Genomic DNA, 16,496 nt, shown 5'->3' with positions numbered 1-16,496 from the left:
ACCTCCAGGAGTCACCTCAGCCCCAAACCTCCAGGAGTCACCCTATCCCCCAGACCTCCAGGAGTCACCCAAGCCCCAGACCTCCAGGAGTCACCCTACTTCCCAGACCTCCAGGAGTCACCCTACTCCCCAGACCTCCAGGAGTCACCCCCAGACCTCCTGGAATCACCCTACACCCAGACCTCCAGGAGTCAGCCTACCCCCCAGACCTCCAGGAGTCACCTCAGCCCCAAACCTCCAGGAGTCACCTCAGCCCCAAACCTCCAGGAGTCACCCTATCCCCCAGACCTCCAGGAGTCACCCCAGCCTAGACCTCCAGGAGTCACCCTACTCCCCAGACCTCCAGGAGTCACCCTACTCCCCAGACCTCCAGGAGTCACCCCCAGACCTCCTGGAATCACCCTACACCCAGACCTCCAGGAGTCACCCTACCCCCCAGACCTCCAGGAGTCACCCCCAGACCTCCAGGAGTCACCCCCAGACCTCCTGGAATCACCCTACACCCAGACCTCCAGGAGTCACCCTACCTACCCCCCAGACCTCCAGGAGTCACCTCAGCCCCAAACCTCCAGGAGTCACCCTATCCCCCAGACCTCCAGGAGTCACCCCAGCCCCAGACCTCCAGGAGTCACCCTACTCCCCAGACCTCCAGGAGTCACCCCCAGACCTCCTGGAATCACCCTACACCCAGACCACCAGGAGTCACCCTACCCCCAGACCTCCAGGAGTCACCCCCAGACCTCCAGGAGTCACCCCCAGACCTCCTGGAATCACCCTACCCCCCAGACCTCCAGGAGTCACTTCAGCCCCAAACCTCCAGGAGTCACCCTATCCCCCAGACCTCCAGACCATCATTACCTCATGATGTTTCACTGACTCTCTCTCTCGCACCCCCCACACTTTCTCTCTATCAATTCAATAAAGGGATTTATTGGCACATGTTTACATTGCCAAAGCAAGTGAAAAAGATCATAAAAAAAGTGAAACAATCAAGAATAATCAGTAAACATTACACTAATGAAAGTCATTATGGCTATGTACATTGTTGTAACAATGATAGATGTGCAGAATATGAATGTGGAAGTAGAGATACTGGGGTGCAAAGGAGCAAAAAAATAAATAACAATATGGGGATGAGGTAGTTGGGTGGGCTATTTAGATGGACAGTGAGATTAAAATATATACAAAAAACAGAAGAAACAGACTATTTGCAGACTATTTACTCGGGACAAGACAAACACACATGCATATGGCTGCTATGTCATCTTGGACATTGATTAGGCTGGCCAAGAGGCAGCTAACTGCTGAACCCTGATTCTCACGACCATCTAGAAAGTGGTCATAGATACATTTATACCCTCTCTCCCATTCAAAACTAAAAAGTTAGCCTGCCAAGCTATTCCGCAGAGCGCACATCAGCTGGTGGAAGGACAACAGGTGGCTTTGGAGGTCCCGCGCAGCGGACAACCACAGAAGGCAGAACCTTCCACTTGCATGAAGGAGTGAAAATGAAGGAGGACCACGCCGGAAAGAAGGATGGGGAAACACCCACAACCAGATCCCCGAGACAACGCTCCTTCCTGAACATGGTCAGCAGGAAATGCTATGAGTGTGGCGAGCCAGGACACATCGCCTGGAACTGTTCAAACTGCGATGTCCCGATGCCTTCAGCCTCAGCCAGTGAGGTAGCCAACGGGCGGCGCTGCGGCTTGCTAATGGCATGCTGGGCTAGGGAGAGTGGTCCTTCCCCTGTCACCCTGGTAAGAACCAAGGGAAAGGACACCACGGCGCTTGTGGACTCTGGGAGTATGGTGACCCTGTCCGACCTGACGTCGCCGAGTCCCCGAACCTTGCAGAGACCGTGGCCATCATGTGCATACACGATGAGACCCAGGACGACCCTACCACACTCCACCACCTACAGACGACAAGGGGACAACACACGGGACCAGTGGGAGTCGTCCCAAACCTGCCTGTGTTGGTAGTCATAGGGAGGGATCACCCAATATTCCTCCAACTGTGGACCAGTATGTCCGGAGACTTGGGGAACAGAGGGAACCAGAAGGGAGGATGAAGCCGGAAAGGTGGTAGGGGTGCCAGAAGGAGGGATGCCCAGACATGTGGATTCCAGGAAGTGGACCCCCAGGCATCAACTGAACCCCTCTCGGAGGGGGACTGTTGAAGCCAGACTGGAGGAAGAGGTGGCGAGTCTGGAAGACATGTTTTCAATGGACCATGAGGTGGCGCCAGAGCCCACGTCTCTAGCGGGCCGGTTCGGCATGGCCCAAATGGAGGATCTCAACTTGGCTAAACTTGGCTCAACTCTCCAGCAGGTGACTATGGTGGACGGAAAGCCCGTGGAGGGGGTAAGTCAAATAACCTACCCCATTTTTCTATAAAGATGAAGTTGCTATATCAGGTTGTGAAGAAGAGTGATGAATGTCTGGTGTTGTTGTTGGTGCCCCATCCCCTTGTACCATCTGTCCTGCAGTTGGCACATTCCCACCTTCTTGGGACTCACCTAGGGGTGGAGAAGACCTTAGACAGGATCAAGGCACGATTTTACTTGCCAGTGGAAGAATACTGCCAGCAGGTGGCGCCAAAACCCAATTTTTGCAGTCCCTTAATTCCCCTACGCATTATTTCTGTCCCTTTCAGCAGGATCTCAATGGACCTGGTGGGACCTCTACCCAAAAGCAACCAAGGGCACCAATACATTCTACCAATTCTGGATTATGTCACCTTGTACCCGGAAACCATTCCCCTGCGCACCATGGCCAGGGAATTGCACGTGAGTTGGTCATGCTGTTCTCCTGTGTAGGCATCCCCAACAAGATATTGATCGATGAGGGCATCCCGTTCATGTCATGAATCATGAAGGATCTATGCAAGCTAATGAATATAACCTAGTTGCGCACCTAATTTTCTCACCCTCAGACCAATGGGTTGGTGGAAAGATTCAATTGAACCCTGAAGCAGATGATAAAGAAGGTGGTACCAGCTGCTACCCTACCTGATCTTCCTGAAATGAGAAGTGCCCCAAGCTTCAACAGGATTGTATCCCTTCGAAATCCTGTATGGGAGATGACCCCAAGGACTGTTGGACGTGGCTAAAGAAGCCTGAGAACAGCAACCGTCGCCCCACCGAACCTTGGTGACGCATGTGGGGGACATGAGTGATCGGATAGCAACCCTATGGCTCCTGGTACGGGAACACATGCTGTAGGCACAGGAGGCCCAACTGCGGGTGTACAACAGAGGGGCACAACGAAGGGACTTTCAGTCAGGAAACAAAGTGTTGGTATTGGACCCCACCTCAGAATGTACGTTTTTGGCCGGATGGAACAGGCCATACGAAGTCATTGAGAAGGTGGATGAAGTTAACCTCTCTAGGGTACGTGGGACGGTAGCGTTCCACCTGGCCAACATCCGGTGAAATTGCAGAGCGTGAAATTCAAAAATACTCAATTCAAATATTTAACATTCTTGAAAATCTATGTGTTATACATCAAAATAAAGCTAAACTTCTTGTTAATCCAGCCGATGTGTCAGATTTCAAAAAGGCTTTACGGCGAAAGCAAACCATGCGATTATCTGAGGACTTCGCCCCGCATTCAAAAGCATGAAAATCCATAAAAAACTTTATATCCATAAAAACTCAGTTTAGCTGGCACGCTTCAGCCAATAATCCACTCAGTTTCCCTCCATCAAAATGCATGCAAAATTAATCCCAAACGTTACTAATAAACTTTTCCAAACAAGTCAAACAACGTTTATATCAAACCTGAGGTATCCTAATAAGCAAATAAATGATCAAATGTAAGACTGAGAATAGTATGTTCATTACCGGAGATAAATAAGAAAGAACGTGCTTTCCTCCATGCCCTTGGAAATACTACAGCCAAAATGGGAACCACCTAGAAAAACTAACATTTCTGGGTAATTTTTCCAAAAACCAGCCTGAAACTCTTTCTAAAGACTGTTGACATCTAGTGGAAGCCCTAGAAACTGCAATCTGGGAGGACTTGGCATTATTATTAAAATACTAGCCATTGAAAATAGTGGTAAACTGAATGTTTTTTTGGGGGGATGGTTTGTCCTCGGGGTTTTGCTTGCCATATCAGTTCTGTTATACTCACAGACATTATTTTAACAGTTATAGAAACTTTAGAGTGTTTTCCATCCATATATATCAATTATATGCATATCCCGAGTAACAGGCAGTTTACTTTGGGCATGCTTTTCATCCGGATGTCAAAATACTGCCCCCTACCCTAGAGAGGTTAACTATAGGGTCAGGTAGCTGGGACATAGGCATCTGACCCAGATTTACCATGTGCATTTGCTAAAGAAACTGAATGCATGTGATGTACTCTACTCTATTTTTGGTTGGCCGATAACCAGGATAAGTTCACCACTGAACCAGGACACACCGATCTGGTACAGCACAGTATCATCACCGAAACCGGGAAAAAGCAGAAGTTGAGACCCTACCGCATACCAGAAGCATACCGAATTTATGAATTAACTTCTTGGCGCACCCATCCCGTTAGCGGGATAATTTTTGTCTACATCCGCTGAATTGCAGAGAGCCAAATTCAAACTACAAATATTTAATTTTCATGAAATCACTAGTGCAATATAGCAAAACACAGCTTAGCCTGTTGTTAATCCACCTGGCGTGTCAGATTTCAAAAAAGATTTACAGCTAAAGCAAACCAAGCATTTATGTAAGGACATTTCTCTCATCAGACAAAACATTACAGCTAGCAGCAAAGTAGATTGGTCACGAAAGTCAGGAAAGTAATAAAATGAATCACTTACCTTTGATGATCTTCGGATGTTTGCACTCACGAGACTCCCAGTTACACAATAAATGTTCCTTTTGTTCCATGAAGATTCTTTTTACATCCAAAATACCTCCATTTGGTTGGCACGTTTTGTTCAGAAATCCACAGGCTCGAGTGGTCACGACGGGGCAGACGAAAATTCCAAATAGTATCCGTAAAGTTCGTAGAAACACGTTTTTTATAATCAATCCTCAGGTTGTTTTTACAATAAATAATAGATAATATTTCAACTGGACCATAGCTTTTTCAATAGGAGAGAGAGAGAAAATGTCTGCTCCAAGCTGTTGCTCATGCAAAACTCTGCTGGCACCAAGCCATCCACTGACACGAAGTGGAATAAAAGGCTGAAACTATGTCTAAACACTGTTCACACCATGTGGAAGCCATGGGGAAAGGAATCTGGTTGATATCCCATAAAATGGAGGGAAGGCATGCAATGGAACACGGAGCTTTCAAAATAAGAGGCACTTCCTAGTTGGATTTTCCTCAGGTTTTCGCCTGCAATATCAGTTTTGTTATACTCACAGACAATATTTTGACAGTTTTGGAAACTTTAGACTGTTTTCTATCCTAATCTGACAATTATATGCATATTCTAGCTTCTAGGCCTGATAAATAGTCAGTTTAATTTGGGTACGTTTTTTCATCCAAACATCAAAATACTACCCCCTACACTCAACAGGTTAATCGAACGGCTAGGGACTGCCCGATTTATCAGCACACTCGACCTGATGAAGGGTTATTGGCAGGTGCCCTTAGCTCCTGAGGCACAAGAGAAAACTACTTTCGCCACCCCGGACGGACAGTTCCATTACAAGAAGCTGCCCTTTGGGCTGCACGGGGCCCCGGACACCTTCCAGAGGTTGATGGACCGGGTTCTCCGACCCCATCAGGAGTATGCAGTGGCATACATTGACGATATTGTGATCCATGGGAGCGAGTGGGAGATACATCTAAACCAGCTGAGCGTGGTATTACAGGCCTTACAGGAGGTGGGGCTAACAGCAAACCCAAAGAAATGTCGACTCAGCCTGCGGGAGGCTGTGTACCTGGGGTACACGATCAGGAGGGGATGTGTCAAATCCCAGGTGAAGAAAGTGGAGGCGATTCAGGACTGGCTCCACCCCCTCACCAAGAAGCAGGTAGGCACATTTGTGGGGTTGACTGGTTACTACCGGAGCTTTATTCCACACTTTGCCTCCCTAGCCAGCCGGTCTGCCCGCGCAGGTGACGTGGACCGAGGAGACGGTAAAAGCCTTCCTGGACCTAAAGGGAGCACTGTGTTCTGGACTCGTCCTGTTGACTCCGGACTTCTCCAAACCACTGGTGGTACAGACCTATGCGTCCGATATAGGGGTGGGTGCCGTCCTATCACAGCTACAAGAAGGTGAGGAACACCCAGTCATGTACATTCACCGGAAGCTGTTGCCACGGGAACAAAGATATTCCACGGTGGAGAAAGAATGTCTAGCGATCAGGTGGGCACTGGAAACGCTGAAGTATTACTTATTAGGATGACACATCACACTTGTAACAGACCATGCACCCCTGGTTTAGATGTCATGGAATTAGGACAGTAACACCCGGGTCACCCGCTAGTTCCTATCCTTACAGCATTTTGCTTTCTCTGTCATCCACAGAGCAGGTGCAGCCCATGGAAATGCCGATGCACTCTCCAGGAGGGATGCTCTAGGGAGCTGGACCGTCCCTCCCTTTGGGGGGGGGGGGGGGCGAGATGGCAGGGAGAGGTGAAGGGAGTGATTATTGAGGGGAGATATCTTGCAGCCCACTGGCTCCACCCCTGAGCCTTATATGGACTTCCTGCCCCAAAGAGGCGAGGCTGTGGGTCATTAAGCCAGGGAGTAATTAGGGATAAAAGAGGAAGCAGCCTGCACAAAGGGTTAGAGAATGGAGAGAAAAATGTGCGTTATGAAGAGTGGGAGAAGAGAGAACAATATCTGAGATTACCCGTTGTGACCTGGACTGTCGGATTACCTACCTTGTGTACCGAACCGGATTGGCTGAGGACCCACGTTTTAGGATTACCCCTGGAGAATGGAACAGACAACGAGAATGGCTTGTGAAGTAATTGGTGAATTCCCCCTACTTCCCCAGTGTACCAAAATCCTTAATGAACTCCCCGTTTGCATTCTAGTTGTGCTACTGGTGCATGTTTTGTTATTGAACTTGGAGATGTGGAAACCCTACACCCTTGAGCCTGCTACAGTATGTATCGTTTTTTTGTGTGCTCTAGGGCAACGGAGTCTAATGGAATTTGTATTCGTGGTCCTGGCAAATGGATCTTTTTTGTAACACCATTATTTTTGTCTTACTGAGATTTACCATCAGGCCCCAGGTCTGACAGAATCTGTGCAGAATATCTAGATGCTGCTGTAGGCCCTCCTTGGTTGGGGAAAGAAGACCCAGATCATCAACAAACAATCGACATTTGACTTCAAATTCTAGTAGGGTGAGGCCGGGTGCTGCAGACTTTTCTAGATCCCTTGCCAATTTGTTGTTATATATGCTGAAGACGGTGGGGCTTAAGCTGCATTCCTGTCTCACCCCACCTCTGTGGAAAGAAATGTGTGTTTGCCAAATGTTACATAGTTTGTCATATGGTAATTTGGTAAAAGGTCCATTTGACATTTGCTCAGTACATTGTTTTCACAAGTCTGCTGTTAATGATAATGCAGAGGATTTTCCCAAGGTTGCTGTTGATGCATATCCCATGGTAGTTATTGGGGTCAAATGTGTCTCCACTTTGGTCGATTGGGGTGATCAGTCCTTGGTTCCAAATATCGGGGAAGATGCCAGAGCTAAGGATGATGTTATTAAAGAATTTAAGTATAGCCAATTGGAATTTGTTGTCTGTATGTTTTATCATTCCATTTAGGATACCATCAACCCCACAGGCCTTTTTGGATTGGAGGGTTTGTGTTTTGTTCTGTAGTTCATTCAATGTAATTCTGGTAGTCTTTAATAATTGATTCTAAGATTTGTATTTGATTATGCATATGCATTTTTGCCATTTGTTCTTTGTTATAGAGCCAAAAAGATTGGAGAAGTGGTTTATCCACACATCTCCATTTTGGATACAGTGAGGGAGAAAAGTATTTGATCCCCTGTTGATTTTGTACGTTTGCTCACTGACAAAGAAATGATCAGTCTATAATTTTAATGGAAGGTTTATTTGAACAGTGAGAGACAGAATAACAACAAAAAAATCCAGAAAAACGCATGTCAAAAAATGTCTAACTTGATTTGCATTTTAATGAGGGAAATAAGTATTTGACCCCCTCTCAATCAGAAAGATTTCTGGCTCCCATGTGTCTTTTATACAGGTAACGAATGGAGATTAGGGGCACACTCTTAAAGGGAGTGCTCCTAATCTCAGTTTGTTACCTGTATAAAAGATACCTGCCCACAGAAGCAATCTGTGGCCAACACCAAAGAGCTCTCCAAGGATGTCAGGGACAAGATTGTAGACCCACACAAGGCTGGAATGGACTACAAGACCATCGCCAAGCAGCTTGGTGAGAAGGTGACAACAGTTGGTGCGATTATTCGCAAATGGAAGAAACACAAAATAACTGTCGATCTCCCTCGGCCTGGGGTTCCATGCAAGATCTGACCTCGTGGAGTTGGAATGATCATGAGAATGGTGAGGAATCAGCCCAGAACTACACGGGAGGATCTTGTCAATGATCTCAAGGCAGCTGGGACCATAGTCATCAAGAAAACAATTGGTAACACATTACGCCGTGAAGGACTGAAATCCTGCAGCGCCCGCAAGGTCCCCCTGCTCAAGAAAGCACATGCCCGTCTGAAGTTTGCCCATGAACATCAGAATGATTCAGAGGACAACTGAGTGAAAGTGTTGTGGTCAGATGAGACCAAAATGGAGCTCTTTGGCATCAACTCAACTCACCGGGTTTGGAGGAGGAGGAATGCTGCCTATGACCCCAAGAACACCATCCCCACCGTCAAACATGGAGGTGGAAACAATATGCTTTGGGAGTGTTTTTCTGCTAGGGGGACAGAACAACTTCACCGGATCAAAGGGACGATGGACGGGCCATGTACCGTCAAATCTTGGGTGAGAACCTCTTTCCCTCAGCCAGGGCATTGAAAATGGGTCGTGGATGGGTATTCCAGCATGACAATGACCCAAAACACACGGCCAAGGCAACAAATGAGTGGCTCAAGAAGAAGAAAAATAAGGTCCTGTAGTGGCCAGTCTCCAGACCTTAATCCCATAAAAAATCTGTGGAGGGAGCTGAAGGTTCGAGTTGCCAAACGTCAGCCTCGAAACCTTAACTTCTTGGTAACATTTTCACGTCCGGATGAAATGCATGCCCAAATTCAACTGCCTGCTACTCATCCCCAGAAGATAAGATGTGCATATTATTAGTAGATTTGCATAGAAACCACGCTGAAGTTTCTAAAACTGTTTGAATGATGTCTGTGAGTATAACAGAACTTATTTAGCAGCTCGAAACCCCAAGGACAAACCATTCAGACTTTTTTTTGAGGTCACTCTCTTTTCAATGAGATTTCATTGGGAATCCAGATTTCTAAGGGACCTTCTTGCAATTCCTATCGCTTTCACTGGATGTCAACAGTCTTTAGAAATTGGTTGAGGTTATTCCTTTGTGTAATGAAGAAGTATGGCCATCTTGAACGAGGGTCACTTGAAGTGTTCTGTTAGATAGAGGCGCGTGACCAGAATGCTAGCTTCAGTTTGTTTTCCTCCTGTATTGAAGACAGATCATCCCGTCTTCAATTTGATCAATTATTTACGTTAAAAAACACCTCAAGTTGTATTACAAAAGTAGTTTAAAATGTTTTGGCAAAGTTTACAGGTAACTTTTAGGATATTTTGTAGTCACGTTGCGTAAGTTGTAACCAGTGTTTTTTTTGGATCAAATGCGCCAAATAAATGTACATTTTGTATATATACAGTGGGGCATTAAAGCATTTAGTCAGCCACCAATTGTGCAAGTCCTCCCACTTAAAAAGATGAGAGAGGCCTGTAATTTTCATCATAGGTACACTTCAACTATGACAGACAAAATGAGGAAAAAAAAAATCCAGAAAATCACATTGTAGGATTTTTTATGAATTTATTTGCAAATTATGGTGGAAAATAAGTATTTGGTCAATAACAAAAGTTTATCTCAATACTTTGTTATATACCCTTTGTTGGCAATGACAGAGGTCAAGCGTTTTCTGTAAGTCTTCACAGGGTTTTCACACACTGTTGCTGGTATTTTGGCCCATTCCTCCATGCAGATCTCCTGTAGAGCAGTGATGTTTTTCTATAATTAAAATTATAGACGGATAATTTCTTTGTCAGTGGGCAAACTAACGTGTCAACAAATCATTCAGGCAGTCCCAGGCAGAGCACTGTCCCATAAAGGAGACGAAAGGTAGCTGTCGGTAGAAAGTTGGGTTCCCTCTCAATAATCTGGTCCATTTCTATGTTTATCAATCTTCACAGCCTATAGATGTGTTGTACCATTGTCATGCTTGTCACCACTTTAAAGTGAACAGGCATGATGAACTGTGTTTTTTCTCTCTTCTATACCCAATTCACTCAAACCCAACTTCCTCTCTCTCTCTCTCTCTCTCTCTCTCTCTCTCTCTCTCTCTCTCTCTCTCTCTCTCTCTCTCTCTCTCTCTCTCTCTCTCTCTCTCTCTCTCTCTCTCTCTCTCTCTCTCTCTCTCTCTCTCTCTCTCTCTCTCTCTCTCTCTCTCTCTCTCTCTCTCTCTCTCTCTCTCTCTCTCTCTCTCTCTCTCTCTCTCTCTCTCTCTCTCTCTCTCTCTCTCTCTCTCTCTCTCTCTCTCTCTCTCTCTCTCTCTCTCTCTCTCTCCCTCCCTCCTCCAGGAAGAACAGGCCAGTCTCCTCTCTCTGTTTGCCAAGAACATGTCCCTGTGGAAGAGACTCCCTCATCTCTGAAAACCCAGTCCTGTCTCAACCCTCCCCTAGAGCCCTCACCCAATCTTCTCATCTACTCCCCTCAAACACTTTCACCCTCCACAGGGTCTGACTCTGTCAAGGACAAACATCTTTTACACACATCCAAACACCAAAACTCCTATCACTCATCTAACCCATCACCAAACCTCCAGTTCACCTCCATGCCCACACAGACAGTGTGTATTAAACAGTTAACAGCCACCCCAGGCCTCTCATCAGGTCACTAAGTTACTGGCCTTCCCTTCAATTAGCTGCATTTTACAATGAGGTCAAGAACTCTCTGTGTGTGTGTGTGTGTGTGTGTGTGTGTGTGTGTGAGAGTGTGTGTGTGTGTGTGTGTGTGTGTGTGTGTGTATTCACAGAAGGTTGAACCCAGGCACGAATAAGAGGTCATGGCGAATAACTCATCACCCTCAGTGGCATCATTACTCACTAGGTGGGTTGTCACAATGCATCTCCAAACTTGATTCTAAGACTGATCCTAAGGCATGGATTGCGAGGTCGCTGTTTGTTACTACACCAATAAATTACAATATCCATCCGTACCTTTGCCACCGAGGTAATTTGTTTGACCGGACCTTCTCAAATAGTACTTACCCCTGACTTAATCCAACCTATGACACTGCAGCTCAGTGAAATAGAGGTCTCAACAGGTAGCAGGCCATGGGGCTGTTTGGTAAAGGTGAGCCTGCTATAACCACTCTATGGCCAACATATGGCACCCTATTCCCTTCATTCCTTAGGGGGCCTGGTCAAACGTAGTGCACTATATATGGAATAGGGTTTCATCAGTGATTCCAGCTGTGATAGATACATTTAGAAGAGAGAGCTTGCTTTCTGCAGTAGGTGAACTTATATTATATGTGCATTCATATGTACTCATATACAACCTTACACACATGTGCGCGCGCACACACACACACACACACGGCTTCACAAACATACATATGACCAGGCATGAATGTAAACATGCACAATCACAGAAAAAAGAATACAGACGACAGAAAACAGTTATCCTTTGCACCAATCAAAATGTTGCACAGACTTTTTTGTATTATTTCAATGGTTTAATAAATATATCCCTCTGTTTACTAGAACCTTAGATGCATGCATACACACCCCTCTCTCATGGAGTCCACATGGTCTCCGCTGTCATAGCTACAGTTGCAGACCAAACGTCACAAAGGATTTAGAGCAGAATAAAGACAGACCTACCTCATTGCTGACTCCTCCATGATCCCCATGTTCTCTCTCTCCTTTCTATTTTTCTCTCTTCTACTCTTGAGTAGACTCTGTCTGGAAATGCAGTCTGCTCTGACCTCTCTCTTTCAACTATTTTCTCTTCTCCCTCTCACCTACTCTTCTTCTCTCCCTCTCGTTTATCTTCCTCACTCTTCCTTCCCCTCTAACTCTATCACTTGTTCACTCCCTCTCTCATTCTACAGTAACTCTCTCACTTTCTCTTCCCTCCCTCTTTACTCTCTCCCTCTCTTTCTTTCTCTCTTTTTCCCTCCTCCCTCCCCTTTCTCTTTCTCTCCCTTCCTCTCTATCTCTGTGTGCACACAGTTGACTCAGAGCTAGGGTACTGGGGCCAGTATGAGCGGAATTTAAATAGGGGAGAGAGTAGAAACAATCATTTCTTTGCGGCTAAGAAATTTTCTCTCTCCCTGAGCTGAACCCGTGCACACATATGGATTACATTCCCAGGGGAGCAGCAGACTGGATTTAAGCATCATGCTCTTTCCCCTCTTTCTCTCCGTCAGCTCCTTCTCTCACTCGCTCCCTCCCTCTGTTCGGCCCTGTTTGCTCCCTCACTCCGCCGCCTCGCCTCCACCTCTACTTTCCAATCATTAACTTTTGTCACAGTGCCAGTCGCCATCTCCCCCCTACCCCCCCCCCACCCCCCCGTGCTCACCCACCCCAAACACTCAACCCGACCCACCCCAAGACCACCCCTAATCATGTAACCCTCACAACTAAGACATGACACACACACACACACATAAATCTATGTTTGACTGTGCTGATGTGCTCCTGAATGTTACATAACGGCACAAAGCAGGACTAAGAAAGCTTAATTGAATATCAAAAGTTAATAGTGCTCATATCATATGGCCCAGACTGTTGCTTGTGTATTCCACAGGTCGTTGGAAGCATCCAGAACGAACGCACCCTTGACAACCACTGTGATTATTATTATTTGACGCTACTGGTCATTTATGAACATTTGAACATCTTGGCCATGTTCTGTTATAATATCCACCCAGCACAGCCAGAAGTGGACTGGCCACCCCTCATAGCCTGGTTCCTCTCTAGGTTTCTTCCTAGGTTTTGGCCTTTCTAGGGAGTTTTTCCTAGCCACCGTGCTTCTACACCTGCATTGCTTGCTGTTTGGGGTTTTAGGCTGGGTTTCTGTTCAGCAGTTTGAGATATCAGCTGTTGTAAGAAGGGCTATATAAATACATTTGATTTGATTTGACCCCTCTCTACCGTTTCACACTTTTCTTCATCTATCTGCCTATTCCTGTTTTACCTCCCTTCTTTTCATCCATCGTTAGACTCCTTCTGTTCCACCTCTGTCTTCCTTTTCATCTCTCTCTCCTCTCTTCTCCTCAGGGATTTCAGCTGTGCTATGTGAGTTTCATCCATCCTTCACTTCATATTTTCTTCAGGGAGGGCATGGAGAGTCAATAGACTAACCACACCTATCTCAGCAAGACTTATATGCCTGATGCTGCATGCACAGCTTAGTCTTGCTGGGCTGGAACCACCTGGAACCAATCAGAACCAACGACCAAGCTGTGGCAAGAAACATTAGGGTGGTCACTCACAATACAAAAAATGTAGAGCTCTAATCTTGTAGATTCTGTCTCCACTTGTCATTACCATTATACAAACTCTTCCTCAGCCCTGTCCTCCTCATCAATCACTGTGGTATCTCTGATAGGACAGTGGAGAGTAGTGTGGGTAAGTGGACACTGCTAAGGCCTCAGTGTTATTCCATTTGTTTTTCCTTTAAGATATACAACACAAAAAGACTCAGCAGTGCTATTAGAGAAGGGTTCTCGTTGCTGAAGCCCATTTTCCAACCTTCACCATCTCTCCATCAGAATGATTCACTATACGACCTCTGTTGTGTTCTGCTTCATTCACAAGCCATGGAGGAAGGGTGCCAAAAGAGCGCAGGTTATAATGTGACGTTCAACATGAGGTAGCAGGGGTTTACATGGTTTGTTTTTGTGAGACATGGCAGAGAGACAAAATACAAGTTCAATGTGGTTATCTGTAATTCTACTGTGTGTTAGCAAAGGTTGTGGTAAACATGGTAAACACTGCATTCAGTTGTGTAGAAGAGGACCACTGCAAATTGGGTGAATATGTGTGCATGTACATGTACAGTACAGATGTAGGATCCTAATTGTTTAACTTGTAGTGTATTTGAGGTTTAAAAAGGCTTATGAAGTTTGCCATTTCCACTTTGAAATTTCAGACTTGGTTTCCTCTTACAAAAAATGTATCAACCCTTACCCCTATAAAAATGTCCAATATTTATAATTATAATCCACATTTGCTGTTGCTACCGGATTATTTTCCTGCTGTAGCACACTGGCTCAAATTAAGATCCTACATTTGTGTGTGGCAACCAACTGAGTGGCCTTGTGGAGTGTCCACACTGAGATTGGAGGTAAGGCCCTGTGTTAACGTCCTGTCCAGGTGGTGTACTTGCACATCGAGCTGCCTCATTCTACAGAAACAGGAGACGCTCCTATGCTCCTGCTCTGTTCCGGCTTGCACAAGCCAAGGGCTACTTACTTACGGTATGTGGCAGGCTGGTGTAGCAAAAGGAATTTCAACCGATCTCAACCGTGACACTATCACTACCTTACCGCTGCCTTGCTCAAGGGCACATCGACAGATTTTTCATCTTGTCGGCTCGGGTATTCGAACCAGCGACCTTATGGTTACTGGCCCAATGCTCTAACCTTTAGTCTACCTGCTGCACAACACCCCTTAGGACACACTCTAAATCATAATCAAAATCATACCATGGAGCCAAGCAGCTAAAATATATAATCCATGAGGATCAATAGGAAACCTTAAAGAGTATTATATAATCCATGAGGATCAATAGGAAACCTTAAAGAGTATTATATAATCCATGAGGATCAATAGGAAACCTTAAAGAGTATTATATAATCCATGAGGATCAATAGGAAACCATAAAGAGTATTATATAATCCATGAGGATCAATAGGAAACCTTAAAGAGTATTATATAATCCATGAGGATCAATAGGAAACCATAAAGAGTATTATATAATCCATGAGGATCAATAGGAAACCATAAAGAGTATTATATAATCCATGAGGATCAATAGGAAACCTTAAAGAGTATTATATAATCCATGAGGATCAATAGGAAACCTTAAAGAGTATTATATAATCCATGAGGATCAATAGGAAACCTTAAAGAGTATTATATAATCCATGAGGATCAATAGGAAACCTTAAAGAGTATTATATAATCCATGAGGATCAATAGGAAACCTTAAAGAGTATTATATAATCCATGAGGATCAATAGGAAACCATAAAGAGTATTATATAATCCATGAGGATCAATAGGAAACCTTAAAGAGTATTATATAATCCATGAGGATCAATAGGAAACCTTAAAGAGTATTATATAATCCATGAGGATCAATAGGAAACCTTAAAGAGTATTATATAATCCATGAGGATCAATAGGAAACCTTAAAGAGTATTATATAATCCATGAGGATCAATAGGAAACCTTAAAGAGTATTATATAATCCATGAGGATCAATAGGAAACCTTAAAGAGTATTATATAATCCATGAGGATCAATAGGAAACCTTAAAGAGTATTATATAATCCATGAGGATCAATAGGAAACCTTAAAGAGTATTATATAATCCATGAGGATCAATAGGAAACCTTAAAGAGTATTATATAATCCATGAGGATCAATAGGAAACCTTAAAGAGTATTATATAATCCATGAGGATCAATAGGAAACCTTAAAGAGTATTATATAATCCATGAGGATCAATAGGAAACCTTAAAGAGTATTATATAATCCATGAGGATCAATAGGAAACCTTAAAGAGTATTATTCCTATTTAAACAGGGTGAGTTATGAAACAGTACAGATGGACAATCTCTGATGACCTGATTTAAAATGCCCACATCGCTCATTGTCCCCGCAGATATTTTGGGTAGATACACACAGATGCACTTGCACATGGACCCACATATACAGTATGCACACACATATACATTGATGGCAATGTCAGGTGGTTAAATGTCCCAGAGGATATGGGGGGGGAAGTTGTCACAGAGACTCAGTGGACTAACATGGCAATGTTAATCGCACGCACGCACACACACAGCACATATTAGCGTGCAAGCTGTTGGTGGGGTATGCACAGAGAGGCAGAAAGAGAGGGGATAGTGAAGTGCCACAACTAATCAAGATCAGCAAAGCATTCAGGACATGATACACACTACAGAATAGACAGAAAGAAACACACACACACACACACACACACACACGTTGCAATAGTGTCTCCTTCAGAAACCAGACTATACAGCTGGAACACAACACTGTGGTTCTAAATATATGACTTAGTCTGGATCCACA

The 16,496-nt window shown here is 44.9% G+C and overlaps 1 protein-coding gene across 7 annotated transcripts in view; it reads right to left on the bottom strand.

Moving 5' to 3' along the window:
* LOC110529011 (pleckstrin homology domain-containing family A member 6) overlaps window positions 1–16,496 on the bottom strand; it is a 237,392-nt gene that overhangs the window by 159,089 nt on the left and 61,807 nt on the right. Inside the window, exon 1 of one of the 7 annotated variants that reach the window (XM_036983960.2) lies at window positions 12,049–12,310. The exons of the other annotated variants lie outside the window; for them this stretch is intronic. Within the exon in view, the coding sequence (XP_036839855.2) occupies window positions 12,049–12,077 (29 nt within the window). The 5' untranslated portion in view covers window positions 12,078–12,310. Of the gene's footprint in view, window positions 1–12,048; window positions 12,311–16,496 lie in introns of those variants that run through there. 7 annotated transcript variants of the gene reach the window in all.

Source organism: Oncorhynchus mykiss, chromosome 7 (assembly GCF_057628025.1).
Source record: "Oncorhynchus mykiss isolate SJ-2025 chromosome 7, ASM5762802v1, whole genome shotgun sequence".
NCBI classification, from domain to species: Eukaryota; Metazoa; Chordata; class Actinopteri; order Salmoniformes; family Salmonidae; genus Oncorhynchus; species Oncorhynchus mykiss.
The sequence above is the reverse complement of the archived record's forward strand: the minus strand, read 5'-3'. Positions and strand labels throughout refer to the sequence as shown.